We start from the raw sequence: 20,970 nt of genomic DNA, 5'->3' as shown, positions 1-20,970 counted from the left end.
CGTACGAAACGAACCACGATTGACACTGCACTTGTACGCATGGTGCCCCTCCATTTATACCCCAGCGTCCGTCGCATTCAATCCCCCGGTTCATCTATACGTCCCCAGTGAGCAGAACATCACACCAATCGATGTGTGTAAAACTGTGAGGTAAAACCGTCCGGCGAGAGTACCGCTGTTTCGTGTAGCGAAAGCAAACTTTTCCACATCGCTTTTCACCGCCAGCTGCCGAAATGCACCACAATGCGCGTAACGGCACAGCCGTGAGAGAAGCTGGGTTTAGAAAACCAAAAGAAAAATATGCTCAGTTTCACTATGCTTCACCATCGTACAAAATGGGTTCAACCGTGATGGTTGTCTTGCGGGTGCCACATGCAGCACCGTGTCGTCGGTGTTGGTGACTTCGGGCCGCTCGGATGGTTCGTGCGTTCGCCGTTGATGGCACGAGTGGCCGAGAGCGGGCAGCAGTATACACAGGGAACATTGGTGCGCCAGTCAGCTGCTCCTTGTAATAATAATCTCCTTGCATTCGTACCCACACGCTCACACACAATGGTGGTGTTTGCTGGCTTGTGACGCGACGACGTCTCGGCAAAACGACGAGTGATCGTAGTAACGCACCAGCTGTCGGTCGTGCCCGCCGCTTTTGCCAAGGGTTTTTGTTAGTACGAAACAAAACGCGCTACCGCGCGGACGTATTTGTAGCGTTTTGGTTCCTGTGGTGTGCGGTTTCCCAGACAGCTAGCTGTCGTCGGTGGTGCGTGCGTACCTTTGGTGCGGGTTAAGAAGACCGTTGGGGGTGAAGGGAGGGGTAGCAGTGGAAGGAAAAACGTGAGACTGTCTGCTCTAAAGAACGAAGAAGAAAGACCAAAAAAAAACACTGTCCAACGTTCCGAGCTTAACGAGCACAGCACCAAAGACACATCGCGTGAAGAGTGGTGATCGAGTGTTCCGTGTACGTGTGTATGTGTTTGTGTCCATTTTTTTTCTTCTACAATTCAAGTTTAATAGTTAAGATGTGCGGATTCTGTAGCGTGATAAATTTATAGCATCCGTTCTACCGTTCTGATTTGATCGATCTTGTCACTCATTCTCTTTGCGTTTCGTTTTCCCACGAATTTTCACGGTACTTCTCGTGTAAATCTGGTTTTAAAATATTCTTTCACGCACAGCCATACAAACAAATAACAAAAAAAAAATAGAACCCGTCAACCGAGTAAATGTTTATGCATGGTTTGCAGAGTTCTCAGTTGTGAGAGCTCATGGTATTTTGTGCTGTTTGCTTCATTACCGTACAATTGAGAATGGTTGAAACCAGTACGTGCAGCCTGTTGCTATCTCTTATTACAGCAAAAAAGGCTAAATGCAGAACCAGATCAGATTAAGCTAAAAATGCAAACCAAAAAAGAAACAAATTTAAACGAGCTTCTAAAAAAATGTTATGCCCATTAACATAACAATCTGCACGATGTCGTAGAAACTCTTCCCTTACGCCTAGATATTAGGAGGCGTTCACAACCACGAAAGGATTGTCCAAGTGTTGATCCCCAGTGGACGGAAAAAAATGCGGGAAGAAAGGAGGGAAAAACACCAAATACACCACAGGTGAAGTCTCCCGTTTTTTCCGATCGACCGCCTGGGAATTTCTGCCAAATGCCGTCACAAAAACCCCGTATACCGACATCGACATCGGCTGTCGTCTTGCACTGACCGCGTAGGGGATCACATTTCAATAAGTTATTAAATATCAGTAGTAAAAATAAACTCAAACCAGTCGCCTCCGTGTTTTTTTTTCGGTCTTTGCTGTGGCTGGGAACTGCGTGAAGGGGGGGTCTAAAGTGATGGTGAAAAGAGCGCCAAAGAGCATACCGACGTGTGACGTGTGGGGGGAGGGGGGGGGGGGGGAAAGGAAAAAAAAATGTCAGTGAAAACGTAAAACGAACACGTCTGGGATATGGTTGGGATCCGGTGTAAAATACCAATGGAGGAACGGTTAAATAGTGTTCGACAGTGACAACAAACGGTTGGGGTGGAAAAACGAAAAAAAAAACGTTTGTTTAATTTTTAACAGTTTGTTGATTGTTTTCGCAGTTTTTTTTGATTATCATCAGAATTCTGTAGTAACACAGTGGTGCACAGTGAAACACTCTCATCCACATACACCCCGTGCATTATTCGATCAGTGCAAGCGCAACGGCAGGAATCGACGTGGAGATTTGCAACGTCGTACGCGCGAGTGCATCCGAACCGAACCGAAGAGCGTGTGTGTGTGTGTTGGTGTGTGCGTGTGTGTGATTATATCCGTGAGGGTTCTCCGGAGTGACCGGCCACCCGGCAAGGTGAGTGGTGTATTTGATTAATGCTATCAACTGGTGGCAGATAGGCCCCCGTGATCGTTATGCTCACCGTACACAAACACCACCGTGTTCAGTGTACAGTGCCTACGGTCCGTAGGTCTTTCACCGCACCGACGATCGACGTATGTTGTTGGGGGTTGTTTTTTATGTGTGTGTGTGTGTGTGTGTTTGTTGGTGGGTTATAGAAGGAGGTGTTATTTTTACACGCGATTACTAGCTCCACTGGTGACATCCGCATTTTGTCTGTTTCGATGTGCAGATGTAGATGTGTTTTGCGGTACTAAAAACAACAACAAAATATACGCAACCACACCGATGCGGTGCATCTTCACTGTCGAATGTGTCGCGATCTTGAATCTGGGGAAAAAAAACGCACACTATTTTCGCATAACATGGGATCCATCAGACGAAACAAAAAAAAAAACAGGATCATCCCAAAATGAATCCGGTGGCTTGATCGCTTGGAACATTCCCCAGCCCCTCCTCATCCTTCCTCTTAGTAAAGGAAGAAGGGAAAAGACACTTGTTATCGTTTCGTTACATTTAACTAAATCTAATTATACCGTCCGCAGAAAAAAACAGCTAGATGGAAACGTGTCGCTGTCACAGTGTTGTCCCATGCCCATGGTCAAGCGCGTGGGCAAACACACATGCAATCTTGCTACCCAAGAAACACCTCACCGCCCTTTTAGACGCCCGAGAAGCTTACATTTTAAAGTGTAAATTTCTTTTGCGTAATGATTGTGAGAGTTTCAACAGTTTTTTTTTGGCGGGGGGGATGGTAGTTGGTAGTTGTGTTATTTTATTTCATCTTTCCTCGCAATAACCACCAAGTGTAGGGGCCGCATCATTTCCTCAATGTTTCGAGGCAGTTTTCGACCATCACGGATGGGCGGTACGTTGCTTGATTTCTTCTTGCACCCTTCCCCCTTCATCCCTCCATCCCACAATCCATCATTATACACTAGTACAAGAATTTAAAATAACGGCAGAAAAGAGAGAGAGAGAGAGAGAGAGAGAGAGAGAGAAGAAAAAAACATCAAACAACGTAAGGTATTTCGATGGTCCTTGCCATAGCCGTGGAATTGCGAAGAGTATTTTAACTGCATTACGGTTGTCGCACATAGAGGTTTTTTTTTTTGAAGTTGTGGTATTTTAACATAGCAAAATACCTTTTCGGGTGGTCATAAAACGACTTTTGATACACCGTACGGTAGTAACAGAAAGATCAATTACACTAAAAATAGTTTATCGATCGGTATGCTTCAGCACTAGAATTACGAAGTCATGCAAGAGTCGTTAATGTATCGTTTTTTTCGCAAAAAAATCGCACGTATGGCAAGATATTTCCTTTAAAGAATTTGGTATTTTTTCTTATTTTGTTAACACTGCAAAATTTACACGCGTCACTACCAATTCAAAGGTACCATTTTACCATCGAATCGATCATTTTGATTGCTTTTGAAGCCTTTTTGGTAACAATCAAACCACAAACGCGATACAATGAACCCCATTTTGTCTGCCATGTAAATTGTGACGTGTGATTATGGCTTGGGAATGGTTTACCACCACTCAGGACCCGGTCAGCATCTTAGTCACGGCGGGCCAGCCTTGAGTGGAACGAAAGCTGGAAAATAAGAAAAAATTCAAAAACTGAACTCACACACAATCTTTCCACACATCATCCAATTAGTCACGTGTATAATTAGAGAAGAAACATCCTCCAATTTTCTGCGCGACGAGGCAATGCTGACGTCATTGCAACATCTGTCGCGTGTACATGAACCCGGTTGCAAGATGTATAAAAAAACGGAAAAACAACATTGACCCTGTCTTTAGAATGAAAATGTTTGTCCGTTTCAAATTATCGCTTTACAGACAAAAAAATACATCCACTTTAAGCTGTAATAATTTGTCGGTTTTGATTTACAGTGCAATTAAAGTTCATCCTCAAAAACTGGTTACAAAATAAAATATTTTGTATATCTTTCACTACTCTCAACAAACAAGCATTATAACTATTGAAACAACATCCAAACCATACTAAAACCCTCAGTCAGGAAGCTCTTGTTGAGATCTTTATGATGAAGTGTTTGTATAAAATCTCCCACAACCGTAACACAGAAGCTCCTTCCAGGATTCGATACATTAGACTGCTTTAAAAAGGACTTTCTCGGAAGTGTATAACACAAACTCAACAGTCATACGGTGATGCGAAATCGATCAAAGTTTTACCGAAGTACACGTCCTTTGAAGGTTTATTGATTTTGCTTCGCCTTACTGTAAAATGTTGTAAAAATTTTCTTACGGAAAATTTTCCTCCATTCGCGGAAAGTGTTCGAATCGAACGAACAAAAAAAAAATCCGTGGGTGTAAAATGGTAGTACCATTCGTTACCCGTAACTGACAACGGCCAGCGTACACGGCGAAAAGTAGCAACAACAAAAAAATTAAATCGAATTTCAGCCAAGGCAACGATTTGATTTCCTAACGAACTTGTCTAACGGTTCGCAAAACTTATGATAGACTAACATGAAAGCGCTGATCGAGTTCTACCATCCCGTTTGGGCTTTTAGGGTGGGAGCCGTAAACGGCTCGAATGGATTTTCTTGGAAAAAGGAACAGAATGCACCGGAACCTATCGAACATGGAAAAACCCGGCACAGACCCGAGCACACACTGCAAGGTACCGAAGAAGCTGTGCTGACTTTTGCTGGAACGAAGAAAAAAAGTCAAACATTAGCCCCTCATAACGCACCAGGCGTCTCCATCACAGGGTTTTACCAGCTACCGGGCGCCTCCATCGTTAAGCCAATTTGACAGCATGCCCATAAATTGCAGTCGGCGGCGCATGGAAAGAAGACTAACAACCCGAAAAAACAATAATGCAAACAAGTGTACTAATAGAGAGGAGAAGCAACCTTTTTTGTTTTCTCCATCGTTAGTTCTAGTTTGCAGACACGGTTGCTTTCCCTTTACACTGAGGACCTTTACCTGTATGGTTGATGGTTGTGTTTACGTGTGCGTGTGACGGGGTTTTTTTGTGCAGAAAATTCGCAAACCATGTAAGACTTCGATCGACTCTTTAGGTTCTTCGCACGTGTTTGCACTGTAGGTGCTTTCGTTTTTGAGACGGATAATTTAATTTGAATTTACGTGCTCATGTGCTATACAACATTGAATACTGTAGTCTTCTAACAGTTTCCCAAAAAAGAAAAGAACCATCAAAAGCCGCATAAGAAGGTTGCAGGCAAACAAACGACAACAAAAAACACACATGAAAACCGGTGTGTTAAAGAGTAAAAAAACGTATCTCCCATCCCAGTGAAATAACCCATATCATTTTGTCATGCGCATAGTATTACATCTGTTTAGATTCTTTAGATATTGAAAGCACAGAAAAAAGCCTCCGTCAGCGATGATAATCGTTGGGCAACAAAAAAAAAGCCCAACAAGAAGTAGAAAACGAAAAGCTAAAAAACTATCACGCAATGCAACCCACTAAAAGCAGCAAAGTGCTTCGGAAACAGTTGCCCTCTTTAATAATGGTGATATACATTTATGGGAAGGTTTTTCCCCCTTCTATTCTTCTTCAACCCATACCCTTGGCCGTGGAAATGCTTGCGCCCACAAACGTGACACGTAGCAGCATGACTGTAGCAAAAAAAAAAATGAATTACAATACTTTCAAAAGTATTACCGATTTTCCGAATCCAAAACGTAACTGGTAAAGTTTTGACTTTTCCGTGTCAAGCGACAATTACCGTAATGGTGAAAGAAGCCAGCGAAACTTCCACTAGATACGGAGAACCCCAAAGCTAGGGCGGTTCCTTTTTCCTCCCTTTTTTCCACACGCGTGTATGTGGTAGCAATGTGCTGTCCAGATATCAACCGTGCGAGAGAAAACGTGATCCTAAACTGTCTCGAAGTATTCGTACCAAACCATGTCTACCCTTATTACTGAAGACAGCTATACGGGGAGATACAAATTGAAAGATAAAATACAAATGATATCTTTGTGATTCTTCCGTCTCGAAAATCATGTTTCTCACTTTTCTTAATGGATTTAAAATTCGTCACAGTTTTCTCCATATTTTTTTGTTCCTTTTGCCATAGCGTTGAGAAACACTGCTACGCTTAGTCTTAAACAAATCACATCCACCATTACGAATACTATAGTGATATGATTGTGGAAACTTTTCCATTAGTATTGGACACACTGAGAAGACTTTCTAGTCAGCACTTTACCACCCGCGTGAAGTCAAAGTTCAATTCTTTTATTCGAAATGGAAAACTTTGTTACGCACTTTGAACCCTCTCTCGCTCATTCAACCTAATTAATGCAAGTATTTAACTCATTTATCTCGTCAAAGCGTTCGCTTAATGGTTTGCAATGTAATGATCGATAATTTAAATGGTCTTTAACGTGTGCTTTTGTAGTGGGTAACATTATTTTAAAGTATATTAATTTTTTGTTGTTGCAGTACAAACTTAGTGTGCGATTGCCATCGAAATAAATATTTTTAAGCCCAAATTAAAAAAACTGTTATAAGTTTGTAGAAGCTTTATCTTAACATTTTTTTTTTAAATTGAAATCATAATCTTAAAATGCACTATCAAACCTTTTGTCAGCCTTTCTGCAAGCGGCAAATTATGTTAACTTCACTCTGCCCAAAACTCATCCGTGCGTATCTTTCGAGGTGTACGAAATTTTGGTCAACTCCGGAAGAACCGGTAACCGGAATGGTAAAGTTTTTCTCCCTTTTTAATCCTGGAAGTTTCACCCCTTTGGCCCCGTACGTTGAGTGCGGCTGCCGTTTAGTGCTTCGTGTCTGTAGTGCCATCATCTTGGTACCGAAACGTCAATAGGTGCCATGGATCAAGTGGACACGGAAAAGTTGAGAATCCTTTTTTGTTTCCATCAACCGCAAACGAAGAGAGCGAGAGCTAGAAAGGGATGCCATGGACACACACACAGTACGGCACAGCTTCAAATGCTGTTGAAATACACTTGAAATTAATAAGGAAGGATCCGGTGGGACGAACATCGAACCGAAGTGTGCTTTAAAACTGCATGCAAATGAGATGGGATTGTGTACGGATCACAATGTACTGAATTGGATGTTGTTTTTTCCTTCCTTTTCATTTCGGCTATGTGGTTGTACAAGTTATCGATTACTTTTGTACATTCTACACCCACCCGTATTGAGATATGTATACGCAGGGCGGTCAAAAACCGTGACCACATTTTAGCATAAGATTATTCTAGCGGAATTGGTTGGCGTTGCTTTAATCTATCATTTGAATTAATTCCGGTTTTGAGAGGATTTTCTCTGAGCTTTCTAGTGGAAAAGTTTGTTACCCGTGTGATTCGATGAATATTGAAATAATAATAACAATAACAATAATAAAATATTATTTTAAAGTAATACTGCAAAAATAATATTGGCATAAAAAAATACAAAATCATTTGTTTAGTTATCAAATCATTATTTCTTATCGATTTTTCCAACATTTTAACTTATGCTCAAAAAAGTTTCCCAATGAGTCCGTAATATTTATCTGGAAATTAAATAGCACGGCATATTATCATTTTACGGCCGAAGCCGTAATAATTAATTATAAATAAATAAATAAATAAATATTATCATTTTAAAGAAATTAGTGTTTCATTTTTATCTTCCCAATTTACTCAACAGTACGTTTTATGCAGATTATTATTTGTCAAATATTTTATGTATCTACACGTAAATGGAATGTAAATTTAGCCCTGCAATTGAAAAAAATGATCATAACGAATGTTTGTAGCAAAAAAGGATGTTAAAAAATATAATAAAAAATAAATAAAAGTCTAAAAGTACAGTTAAAATTAAAATTTAAAGTAAAAACTGCTTTTATAGCAACGAACAAAATCACTACTTCAAACGGATGCTACACTTGAATCAAACCATCCATTCTCATTTGCTTCTTCATGCTTCAAGTGGTAAATGGGGTAATCAATAAGTGAAAGAAGAAATCAAAAGAATGAGTAAAACCCCTTTTCACATATTGTGAAGTACGCAAACACACACACACTCACAGACTCCAGCAAATCAATTTGCAGTCGGTACTATCAGAATGATGCGCACATTTGTTTTTATCATCCTTCCAATCTATCACCCACATTTCATTGCAGCATAAAAGCAAATGGTCGTAATTCATGGGGTAGTGTGATGAAGCGCCCATTTGCAGCAAAATGGCAAGGACGCCATGCACCAGGAGAAGGTTTTTGCGTGTGTGTGTGTGTGCAGCAACGAGCAAGCAAAACAAACAATAAAAGGTCAGCTATTGCATCGAAATGGCAAAACTATATAGAATTATACACGTCTGCACGTTGCGCACGCAAGCAAAACCCCGGCTGCAGCATGCCAAGTGCGGCTGGGTTGAATATTACAATTCAAACTCATGGCAACAACACACAGAAGAAAAGAGTATAATAAACCACATCCTACAATAAATGGCTGTGTGATTTGGCTTGCTTCATCGGCAGGAATGTTGACACTTGTAACGCACAAACGCGACCATCGTGCGGCAGCAAAAGCAAGTGAAAGAGTGAAAATAAAAAAGCCTCACTCGGCCTGGCCGTTATGGTGTGTGGATGGATGCAAGCGCCATTTTACGATTGGCATTGAGCGCTGAGCGACGGATCTAAAGCCAAACAATAAGCATCCAAATGAGAAAGTCGATAGACGAAAATAACCAAGTCTTTCGCAAAAGCTACACCACCGAAGAAAAAGGAAAAACCCCCGCACCGATAAACACAGACCCCCCGTTTTATGCTGGTTGGTTTCTATCGGTAGATCAACATGTCAAGGGTGCGGGGAGGGAAATGAAATAATTAATTGTTTTCCTGGTCATTCTTCCGTTCTGTGTGCCTGTGTAAGCGTGTACGCGTTTAAAGTCAAGTGCATTTCGGGGCAACCATGTTTGTTTCTCCGGTTTCTCACGCTCTTGAGAAACCGATTAACGCACAAACCCGCAAGAAAGGAAATGTACGAACGAGGTTCCGAACAATTTTATATGATTTAGACATTTTTAAAAGCTATTACTCTTTCTCCTTTTTGTAAGAACAAAGCGCACTCCCCCCCGGGTGGGGAGGGATGCCTTTCCTTATGATGCTTCACCGTGAATGCATTAGTGGGACGAAAGGACAAGGACACGGTCCTAAGGGGCACTAATTTTCCCGCTCACCCTTAACACACACCCGTCACACGCACGTACTTTACTACAGCAACCTGCTTTTCTTGACTACTTACAGGAGCACTCAACCCGAGACGGCTGGGGTCGAAAATGAGCAGCATTAGGAGTAGTGCTTAATGAAGCATACATTAACAGCATCGACCACTTTCTTCTTTCACGACGAGTCGAAGAAACGCCCAAAGTAGCACTGCTGCCGCTGCTGTACCGTACAAGCATAAGCAAAAAAAAAAACACCGCCGGAAAGAAAACTCAATTTCTGCCTGTACCACAACCATTTTGTAGTGATAGTGAGAATGGTACAGGTAGTACGGTTTCAAGTAGTTTCGCAACTTGCTTATGATGCGCCGTACCATGCGGCTACGTCCCAGCGGCAGTGAAACTGTGACCATGTGAACGACAGCTGTGCGCCCGGGCTAGCAATGGTTTTCATCGGGGAAGGCGTTCGTGTACGGAAAAGGTATGTATTGCATTACACGGGAGGGGGGCAAGTACCCAGGCACAAGCGTACACAACTTTCTCGTTTTGTTCTATGTGCCACAATCGAAACTATGCTCGAATATACGAACTTTTTGTAATGTCCCGTGCGGTGCAAATGGTTTTGTTTTTGTGGTCTCGGTTGTATTGTGGAAATTGGAAGCAGTGTAATAATTCAGTTGCATTCTTTCTAGTAAGCAAAACTTTTATTTTTTATTTCTTTGGATTATTTGCGAATTTTTATTGTGAGACTACAGTACGCTGCATAATTATAAGGGGGTTGATTTTTTTTACATTAAAAATTTGTGTACGAGTATTATTGTGGTTATTGTGGTCATTGCAAACCAAATGTGAATATATAAAATATATATAAAAAAATTACCGACTATTACGAAGAAATTAGAAAAAATAAAAATAAAATATCTCAAAGTAGCCCAACAAATTCGAAATATATTTTTTAATTGTTGCCGTGTAAAACTTTCCGCCGCGTTGTCTACAAAAATGTATTTTTGCATGATTCAAAATAGCATAAAATTATTGATATTTTTAAACGAATCTTTAATTGATCATGTTTATTCTAAAAATCCCTAAAGTGTAGGGAACTGTAATAATATGTTTTAAAGTATGCAAAAAACTTTGTTTAATTAATTATAACTTCGTAAAACATTAAATTTATCTTTTTTGTTACCTGCTTTATGCTAAAAAAATACAAGCAGTCGTATAATTACATTACGCACTGTATAAGTGATGGTAACCGTTAACTTTGAATCTCACACTGAAGTGTATTAAGATCTACATATATATTTCCCTTTTCTTTACAAAAATAATGTAAAGGAAACAATGCATTTTTAATTTGTATTTTGCTGTATAAAATCCAGACATGTGGATAAGGCAGGAAAACATTATTTAAAGAAGAAAAAAAATGGTATTCAAAAACTTTTGTTCAGCCAATTAATATTGAAGATTTATGGGAATACATAATTTTAAACTTTAAGCTAAAGTTGTATAAAGTTTTATTTAAATGTGCAAAGTAAAATTGTTTTATCGCATGATTTTCTTCAAATGGATGATTTTAATTGATGATTTATGATTTATTTTATCAAAAAAATAAAAAAAAACATCACTTTGTAAAAATATTTCGAATATATTCAAAAGGTAGTAAAAAAGGCCCATTACCGTGAAACCGTACTGATATTGCTCTACACAGTTTTTTGGGGCGAAAAAACTCAGCGAAGGTTATGTTACCTTACCGCAAGTCTTTAGAGACAAACAGAAGCGAACATAAGCTGAAGATTTATTTTTATATCCGTTTGTAAACAGTATCGAGGAAGCGAAAGGAACACGATTTCCTGTGTGCTTTTTTATTATCACCAATATTACGCCTGCGCCCACCTCTCACCCGGCATACACACAGCGCAACTTTTCCGAAACCGCGCGAAGAAGCGTAGTAAAGACATATCTAGGCGAATGGTTTATTCTTCAACAAATGTGTTAAGCACTTGCTCAAGACTATCTACTACTGCGGTACGGATTGCATCAGTGACTTCCGCGTGTGAAAAAAAACCGGTGGAAAAATCAACCGAACAACCACCAACAACAGCACTATCCGTTGCCAGATGACAAAGTTTACCGCGCTGGCACGAAGTACCCGCTATTTGCCTTGCCATTTGATGAGCCTGGTTTTCATTTACAGGAGTTGCACAAACTTAATTATGTCATCAGGAAGTTGTGATAAACACTCGTCCGTAGTGAGCGTAAAAACTTTGAGCCGTTATTTTTTCTTCATTTTTCAAATTTCACTTCCCCGCGAACGGTATGTTTTTCTTTTAAATGCCGTTTTTAACTTTTGCTGTTAAAATAGGGGAAAACACAAATTATTTGCATGGTCCATTTAATTTTTCTATCCCTCGCTCCACTGTTTTTCTGTTCCACAAGTTTTTACTAAGTTTTAAACGATAACAGTGAAACTATTTACTAAACGTGGGTAAATATTTACCAAGAAGTCAATGTGCGACGGCGTTGCAATATTTTAAAGATCGCTTAAAGTTAAAAATTCTGCAACAATAAGATAGATTTCGTTTAAATTATCTCCATTCGAAAAATCGTCAAAATATAGATGAAAAAATCGAAAGGAAAATCTTTAAAGCATTCAAATTAGGAGCACCACAACTTCATTATCGCCGTTGTTTTGTGTAACGCTTTTCTCATGAATATATTTCAAGTATATTACTTCATCAGCACAAGCATCTGAATATTCTAAATACACCGATTATGGGTTGAAACCTTTCTGCAGAGGCCAATTAGAATTTGAAACTATCGTACAACATGTCTCGTTGGGAGCCACTCCAGGGGTTGAATGACAGGATAAAGACATTCTGTTTAATATTAATGGCCAGTGGCAAGCGGGAATGTTCAATCATTAATCTGGTCGTATACGTCATGTGAACATTCAAGGATTTTCCTTGAAGGTTGGGCGTTAGTGAGATTTACAGCTTAATGTTGTATCCCATTAAAATGGACAATCAAAGACTTTACATTTTACATTAAAATGACAACGCTTTTATGAGAAGTCCTAAAACAAAATCTCATGCTTCTGTATTGAAGTGGCTTCAGTGCCGTTGGAAGGACAAAGGAAGTTATTCGCCTTAATTTAATTTCTTGCAATTCGTTGGAATTTCTGAAATTCGTAAACGAATAAAATTCTTGACTGATTTTGATACGTCGCTCAGTCAAATTTAAGACGAAAAAATGAATTTTGTTTCATATTTCAAAAATACATCAATTTAATGTCTAAATTTCCCAGGATTCCAATTCCCATGACACGTTCTAAAGATACCAATTCCATTCATTTCACATCCTACTTTAATTATCTCACAAACAAATCACCAACACTGCCGTTGACTAGATGAAAAATAAAATGTACTCTACAATCCGTTACCCATACGTTCTACAGCACATAGCACAGAAGGACATCAATCGCCACCGGCCATCTGTCACGGGCAGTGCCACCGTACGTACCGGAATGAATGTTATTGACGGATCGTAAAGGATCGTCACAAACAATACACCCGAGACACTGGGAATGATATGCAGATGGGGTTTTGTCGAGTTATTTCTCATAACTTCGCCCCCAAAACACCTTCGCACCACACGTTTATCCTTCGTTCCCCGTTGTGTTACTGTACAACCAAGGCAACACTCACAGCGAATCCCAAAAGCCACCCAAAAAGCTCTTGCATCTGTTGGCAGTTCTCATTTCCCATTTCAAACGAACAGACACACGCATTTCTTTCAGAATTTCTTTCATCTTGAATTTATTTATTTTCCCTTCAGAAAAAAAAAACATATTTGTGTCTCCGCAAACGAAACCTCGTACGGCTTTCGTCCCCGTACCCTTTTCGGGGTATCCATCAAAAAAGGTTTTTCAATTCAATTCTCGATTTTCGGGATTGGGGAAGGGGTTTTCTTTTTCTTTTTGGGAGAAATGATTGAAATCGCACGCACGCTTCAGTATTTGAGAAATTCCATGAGAACGAACATCACTTGTGCTTATCCTCTTCATTTAACTTCCTCGCAAACGTCGAGCAGGTAGAAAATGAAACCAACCATCCTTCGAAGATTTTCACCCGATTCATTCAATTCAGCCTAAAGTTGGCTTCGATCCACGCATAGATACAGTTGGCATTTGTAGGCACTAGACGGAACGGTTATTTCTAACAAGGAAAAATATGTTTCCCTTTTCACTGCAAACCAACCGCAGCGCGATGTGTTTGCTGTCGAAAGAAACCACGAGTTGACGGTCAAAGGCTACGCTTTGGTATATTGTGTCTCGGGGTTATTCGTAACCGCGGCCATCATCCATCAGGCGTGCGAAACGCAAACAAAAACAGTACTTCAACTTTCCTGCCATGGCACGCTCCACCATCCAGTTTCACACACTTCCCTTTCGGCCCCAAAAGCAAGCAGAACAGAATGGTTGAGGTTCTGTTTTTTTTTTGTTGGTCCCTCCCACCAGGCGATTCCCTCGTGTTTTTCCACCTTTTTTTTTCGTTACACTCACGCATCACGGTTTGAAAGCTCCACACGGGATGGTTTTGTTCCCCAAGCTCCGACACACCTGCAATGGCAGGGGTCCGCCGAAGGGGCCCATTCGTCCAACGAGAAGCAAAACTCACTCAGGTGTCATGGCAACTGTCACCATAAACATTTGCTCAATATTTGTAGCCCACCAGCTCCACAGCCGAGATCGTTTGGCCCCATTTTGGGCTGGCACTCTCCCACCATAAGTTTTGCGCGCGTATGTGTGTGAATGCTTCCTCGTGGCGGTGAATCGACCGATTTCGAAAAATGCGAAGCACGCGAAACAGATATTCAGCACGCACACTTCGCATTACCAAGATTACTGGCAGCAGGATTTTAAATGTATTTCCGCAATCCACAATATGCTGCCACGGTGGACAAGCGGTAATGTGTGGTGGAAGTTTTTGCATCACGAGCGGTGAATGGAAATTCTGCGAACGTTAGGCAAATGGTTTTTCTTTTTGCATTTCGGTACCGTTCGAACGTGATCGTTGCATAGTGAATTTGCATTCAATCACGGTTCATTCGACGTTCGAATGGGGCCGGAGCACTTCTTGTTGCACTTGGATTTTTGTTGTTGTTGTTGTGCTATGTTGTATAGTGTATTCAATGTTGTAAAATTTATAACATTTTTGTAGTTCGGTTTATATTTTGATTTTAGTTATGAAAAACTTTTGATCAGTGTGTAGATAAGTTAAAAAAAGTTAATGTAATAATATAATAAAATTAATCTTCGAATTAAAAGGTCATGTTCGAAGGCACAATTTTCCTTACAGAATCACCAGAATCACAACCTTTATAGATACACGAATCTCTTCTCGTTTATAATTGTACGCATCTTATACAGGTTTAATAACCTAATTGTGCGGCTAGGCCAGTGACAACAGTGTTAACATGATTTTATTGCTACCAAATCCCGTCCGGACGGAACTCCCATACGCAGAGTCGATTATCCCACTAGAAGTGAATATTTTTAACTATGACCATAAATTGCAGACTTTTTTAATAACTTTTTTAATAGAATAACTTTTTATTTCAAGGATGAAAGTACTTCAAGCATTCTAATGTAAAATCCGAACTCGTTTTCGTCTCAATTTTAAGTTAAAAATCTTATTTATTTTAATTAAAAACATAAAAAATACTTAAAATCATTCCTTAAATTGGAATGAACAAAATGTAAACAATTAAACAAAAATATTATAAAAAATGTTTCAGACCAAAACAGGTTCTGATACGTATGTTATTACTACTGAGAAATATTAGATTGAACTAATAATAATTAATAAAAACGAAAGTTTCGTACGCTGTAACTCTAATTGCGAAAGCAACTCGCGTTTTTCTCCCGCAAAAATCGACCAGAGTGTTCGCTTTATTACCACCCACGAGGATTATGAAAGTTCTCTAATGCTCCCAAAGTATCATGCCGCATTAACAAACAGAAATTTTTTACTTCGTGCATAAACTTCCAACTTGTGATGAGATTAGTACGATTCTACCCGATTGCAAATACCCGAGCACCTTCACCGTACTGGTGCCTTATCTCGCACACCGTTTGCGGATAAAATGGGATAAAAGGACCTGTGAGCAGAAAAATGCAATATTGAATAACAATGTTTCACTCTGCTTTCATGCTGCATCGGTACCGGCTCCTTTACTCAGAAACCATATTGCACGTCTGTCACGGGCACGATCGACTGTTCCGTTCGTCGTCTTCTTCGAAGTAAACCACCTTTCGGTACCGGACACCTGCCGTGTCCAACTGTGCACCTTCATGGACATATGCCATTTCTCAAGCCATGCACGCGCACTGCATGGGACAAACATAAATTAGCATTTTTGCAAAACACGACGGCACGCGCAAGAGAGAGAGAGAGAGAGAGAGAGAGAGAGAGAGAGAGAAAGAGGAAAACGTAAATGTGCTAATGCTGCGTTCGTACACTTGCATGTTAATGGAAATATTATGTAGCACCGAGTACGAGATGGTGCAGGATGTTAGCGTTACCTTTACGGTGTTTTGCGGAGGAAATGCAAAATCAAGATAAATTCTAACTCAGTGCTTGGTGTTTTCTCCGATGCCCCAAAAGGCATTTGTTTTATTGCGTTTTATTGCTTTCTCTCGCAAAATGTTGAACTTTCTGCGTAAAATGCGTGTGTTATTCATCTAGCTGCGGGCATACAATAAGAATTTTGTAAATAATTTTGAATAATAAATTATCCATTTTTTGCACAAGTTTAATATTATGCAAAGCAATGAGCTTTTTCCGTGGAATACGACGTAACCCTGTCACTAAACGCTTAGTACTTGTCGCGATTGCGAACGCGATGTAGAAAATTTTTGTGAAACTCCATATAAAAAAATTCGCTATACATGTATTTGTAACGCCATGACAGTTTTTCTATAATGGCCGCCAGGGTAGCTCGATTTTGCTAGTAATAACAAGGTAAACAAACAGAAATTCAAAATTTAGCCAAATTTATAAAGTGATGTATTTTCATGCAAATTTGTTGAAATTAGTTTCTTTTCACTCAAATAATGCTTTAAATAAAAAAAAATAAAAAAATAATAAAAAAATAAAAAGATCTATAAATTTGAAAAATTCCTAAAGCTATAGCCTCGGCTTTTTGTAGGCAAATTTAGCAAAATTTAGTCAAACATGTGGAGTTGTTGAAAGCTGAAATCGAAAGCACGTTCACAGAAGAAAGAGTTGGTCAAATCATTGAAAATAAGACTTGCAATAAAGCATGACCCAGAGAAAGAAAGTCGAACTTCTGAGGAGTCTAATGAAAAAGGCGACATCAGGCAGGATAGTAACGTGTAGGGAAGACCAGAGAACTGCATCGTAGTCGAAGCATTCAGTCGAGGCATTCAGACAGAAGAGATCTCTAAGCTGAGAAGAGAGTGAAGAGAAAGAGTGTCTCATCTAGCCACAATCTCAAGTCCTCGACATATGACGGTGTCATGCAGGATCTTATAAGATCTCACAAATGAGAATTTTTGGAGACAAAGAAAATGGCCCTTATTACCGACACCAAACGAAAAAGGTATTAAGAATAATTTGGAGGTAACAACAATCAGCAGACGAACTCACAGGAAGCTAGATTTTGAGGTCATCCTCATTAAATAGGTGAACATCAGGCGGACTAAGAACACTTCTATGATATGTGTTATTTAGGTTTGTTTGTCACAATAGCGTATAATATTGGTTCAATTGGAATTCATTTTTTTTAACCAATTTATTGTTATACCTCCTTAAAAAAACTCTTTAATTTTATTCTTTACCTAGTTCCCATCTTGCATTTAATGAGTCTTTGAATTCCACTGATACCAAATATCCATTTATGGTCCTTTATGGACCTTATAATTGCGATAGTAAAAATACATCAAATTGTTATTCAATTATCTTTCCCATTATCTTTACTCGAACATCCATTACGAAGTTCTGCAGCTCACCGTGTTACAAACCATAAGACCATATTTAATGTATGCCTCTCAACCGTACAATGGCATGGCCGCGTATACCTAATTGACTTTTGTGCGCACTACACACAAATCAATTTTCGTTCCATTCGCGTGCACCCATGTTCATTTGTGCATACACTTTCTCGGCGCATCATATCGGTTATTGGGTTTGCATTATTAACGCTCCAAACCGCACAGTAAAGAGCGTGTGGTAGGAAAAGCTATCAGCAGCACCTAGAAACTGAGCAGACCTTTCGGAAGCCGTTATACAATCACCATGATAAGAAATAAAGCCATAAACTCACTATCACGTGATTAGGGTCAATATACATTCAATTGGAAGCGATCAGAATGTGTGATGGCTCCCTTAGCGAACGATACCGTACAGTACGGATGGATCGTGATTTAGTTTACGTGCTATTACGTTAATCCAACAGTGAACGGGAATTTCTGAGGCACTGGGGAAATGAAAACAAAAAAATACAAACGGTTGTAAAAAAAACATCTTCCATCATACTTCCGCACAAAAAACCCAGTACTTGAGGGTCAGTTCGTAAGCGGTTTCATTAGCGACCAATCGAATGATCGATGTACGTAATGAATAATTCAACAATCTATGGAGTTCCTCGTCGGAAGTTCCTTTCTTTATCGAGCGCTGTGCGCATTCCCTTCAAAAGCAAATGAACTTTTGAGGTCATACCCAAACCGGAGATGAAGGAAATAGCTACAAGCTAAACGTTAATCAATTAAGCATGATTATCCACCCCGAAACGGCCTTTTATCGCAAAAGGTTGTAAGATTGAACGGTATTTATCTTAAAAACTCGTTCCTTACTGGGAGTTGCCCTGTACTGCTAAGGGTTTTCCCAATTTTGCTCACCCTCAAATTGCCTCAATAGTGGAATTAATGGAGCTTCAGCATTTGCTGCAAATGTAGAAATTTATTTTTGGGCTAGGTAATGGGGTGTTACTAAACGTATCGCTTGTGTATTTTTTTCCCATTCTAGACATCAACCATAATCGACGTAATAGCACGAATGCCCCAACAGCAAGAGCGTTGAGAAGGTAAAGTGAAGCAATAAGAAAGCGAATGCTCAGCAAAACTAAAAGAAACAAAATCGTATGAACAACATTCACACAACGTGCGAGTAGGCCGCACAGCGTTCCCCTTTCTAAAATTCAATCCTGACCATTTCAAGAGCAACGAACTGAGAAGCCTTCTGGGCTGGGTGTGATAGGGTCGTGATTTCGATAGAAGAAGAAACGCTAAAAATAAACAGTGCTCGTGACAAGTGTAAGCGTATGAACGGCTCTGAGTTGGATCACCGTTGGACATTGGAAAGCACCAGTCGGTACTGGAATCGTTCGCCATGCTCCGTCGGGGCCAGGAATGTACGTAATATTTCCGGCGGATGAACTCATATTGTTGACATACGGAATCGCCGTACCGAGAGTACCGCCCAGACCAACTCTGGACAACCTGCGGGAGCCGCTTGTGCCCACAGGCAGTAGGCCTACATCCACCACCACCACCACCACCAAGCCCAACACCTCCAAAACCACCACCACCGTCACTACCTCTTCCACATCCAACACAACCTCATCCAAACACGCATCCACCAAATCGACCAAAAGCAACGCAAGCAAAGCGAACGCACAATCGACGAAAAAGGGCAACGATACGACAAAACCGATCTCCTCAACAGTGTCCACAGCCGGCCAGCGCCAGGAGTCGGGCGAATCGTACGAATTGGACGACCCGTGCGGTACGGCAGACCTTGCAGACGCGAGCGAGCTGGCCACCTTTATCGATGATGTTAGCCCGCGTAACGGCATCCCTGCGACGGTGGCCGCACGTGGTCCGGCCGGTACCGCATCGCCCAAGGGTGGCCTAAAGGAGCCGGGTGCGCCGGGCGCAAAGTCCAAATCGAAGCTGCAGCTTAAGCTCGGCCGTCTGCGACCACATTCCTCGATCGAGCAGAACGAAACGGCTTCGCGCGTACGCGAAGATCTGCACATCCATGTCTCGAATCCGGTCTTTACGCGGGACAATCTGCGCCAGCGCAACTTCGATGCGTTCTTCGAATCGGGCGAACAGGTGTACTCGCTGGAGGTGCGCGAAAAGCCCACCGCCCGTACGCTCGATGCGCTCGGTTCGAGCGGTTCCGATCCTGGGTTGGCCGATGCAGAAACTGGGCTGCGGATCACCAGCACCGGGTACGACCAGCGGCCCAGCTCGCTAGGGTTCTTCCGGAAGCCCAAGTCACCGCTAAGCATACGTTCCAAGAGTGCCGAACATGAGTTTGCCGACCTCGAGACGTCCCAGAAAGGTGACGACAGGTGCCCCTGACCAACTAGTTGTGGTTGCTCTATTCTATTTTCTAATTTCTGAGTGAGTTCACAGACATTCGTGCCCTCCCCTCCCCGCGCCTCCTTCTCCGCCACCATACGCATTCATCTTCCCCGCATTCAACCGGAACGGGATCTCCGATGGCGCTGTTTGTTGCATTATAATACGGTACTGACATGCCTGCTGCACAGCGCTACATGCCGAATGTCGGGTTTTTTTGTTGCTATCAAACCTTCTTGCCTTGATGCAAACTAGCTGCTGTATGCTCTCCAACTAATCTGGATCCCAGTTTTACCCTGAAGAACCATTCATCTGGGAGCTAAGCTGCTGGTCAAATTTGCGTCATCATTCGCTTCGTACCACGCACTTATCCTGCTCATCCATCGTTCTCTACAACCACGCCATTTCATCGTTTGTCCGTTTTAAGTGTGTTTTGTGTGTTTGTTTTTGTGTGTGCGCGCTCCTGTGTGTGTGTCTTAACTATCTTATCTAGTTCCGGAACCTGACCAGCTGGATCAGAGCTAATGGCAAAAGGATGTGGTTCCCCCCGACCAGACTGACGCGTTTACTCAAAAGCGTTGTTTTGGATTGCTTCTTGCACACTTTGGCGCGCGTGTAAAAAAAAACCCACCCACCCCCGAAGTGACCACATCTAACGTCATTCCATTTTATGCATGATTCGACAAATGCATTTTGCACGAACGACCCATTTCAGTATCGTCCTTTTTGTCACTCAAAACTCATTGTTCCGAGGAACCGACACTCGGGCAGCATAACATCGGTTCATGGCACAGTCGTTCATTGCTCAACTCGTTGAAAACATCCATTCGACTGTTGTGTCCCACACACACACACCTTATCCCACTTTGATAACCGGGGAAATGCTGGACTTTAATGACAAAACATAAACTGCACAAACGGCAGCAGCATATGGTACGACAGGTACCATGTCCCGTTCCAACATAAATAGCTCCCCAAAATGTTTGCGAGTGTTTGAGTGCTGTGTTTTTA

The 20,970-nt window shown here is 41.0% G+C and overlaps 1 protein-coding gene across 1 annotated transcript in view; it reads left to right on the top strand.

Annotated features, from left to right (window-relative positions):
- The first annotated feature begins 543 nt into the window (after window positions 1–543).
- LOC125768546 (uncharacterized) overlaps window positions 544–20,970 on the top strand; it is a 78,028-nt gene continuing 57,601 nt past the window's right edge. Inside the window, 4 exon segments of the mRNA XM_049436342.1 lie at window positions 544–757; window positions 2,072–2,339; window positions 9,655–10,053; window positions 18,617–19,939. Coding sequence (XP_049292299.1) covers window positions 19,000–19,939 — 940 coding nt within the window. The 5' untranslated portion in view covers window positions 544–757; window positions 2,072–2,339; window positions 9,655–10,053; window positions 18,617–18,999.

This window comes from Anopheles funestus, chromosome 3RL (genome assembly GCF_943734845.2).
Source record: "Anopheles funestus chromosome 3RL, idAnoFuneDA-416_04, whole genome shotgun sequence".
Taxonomy (NCBI): domain Eukaryota; kingdom Metazoa; phylum Arthropoda; class Insecta; order Diptera; family Culicidae; genus Anopheles; species Anopheles funestus.
The sequence above is the reverse complement of the archived record's forward strand: the minus strand, read 5'-3'. Positions and strand labels throughout refer to the sequence as shown.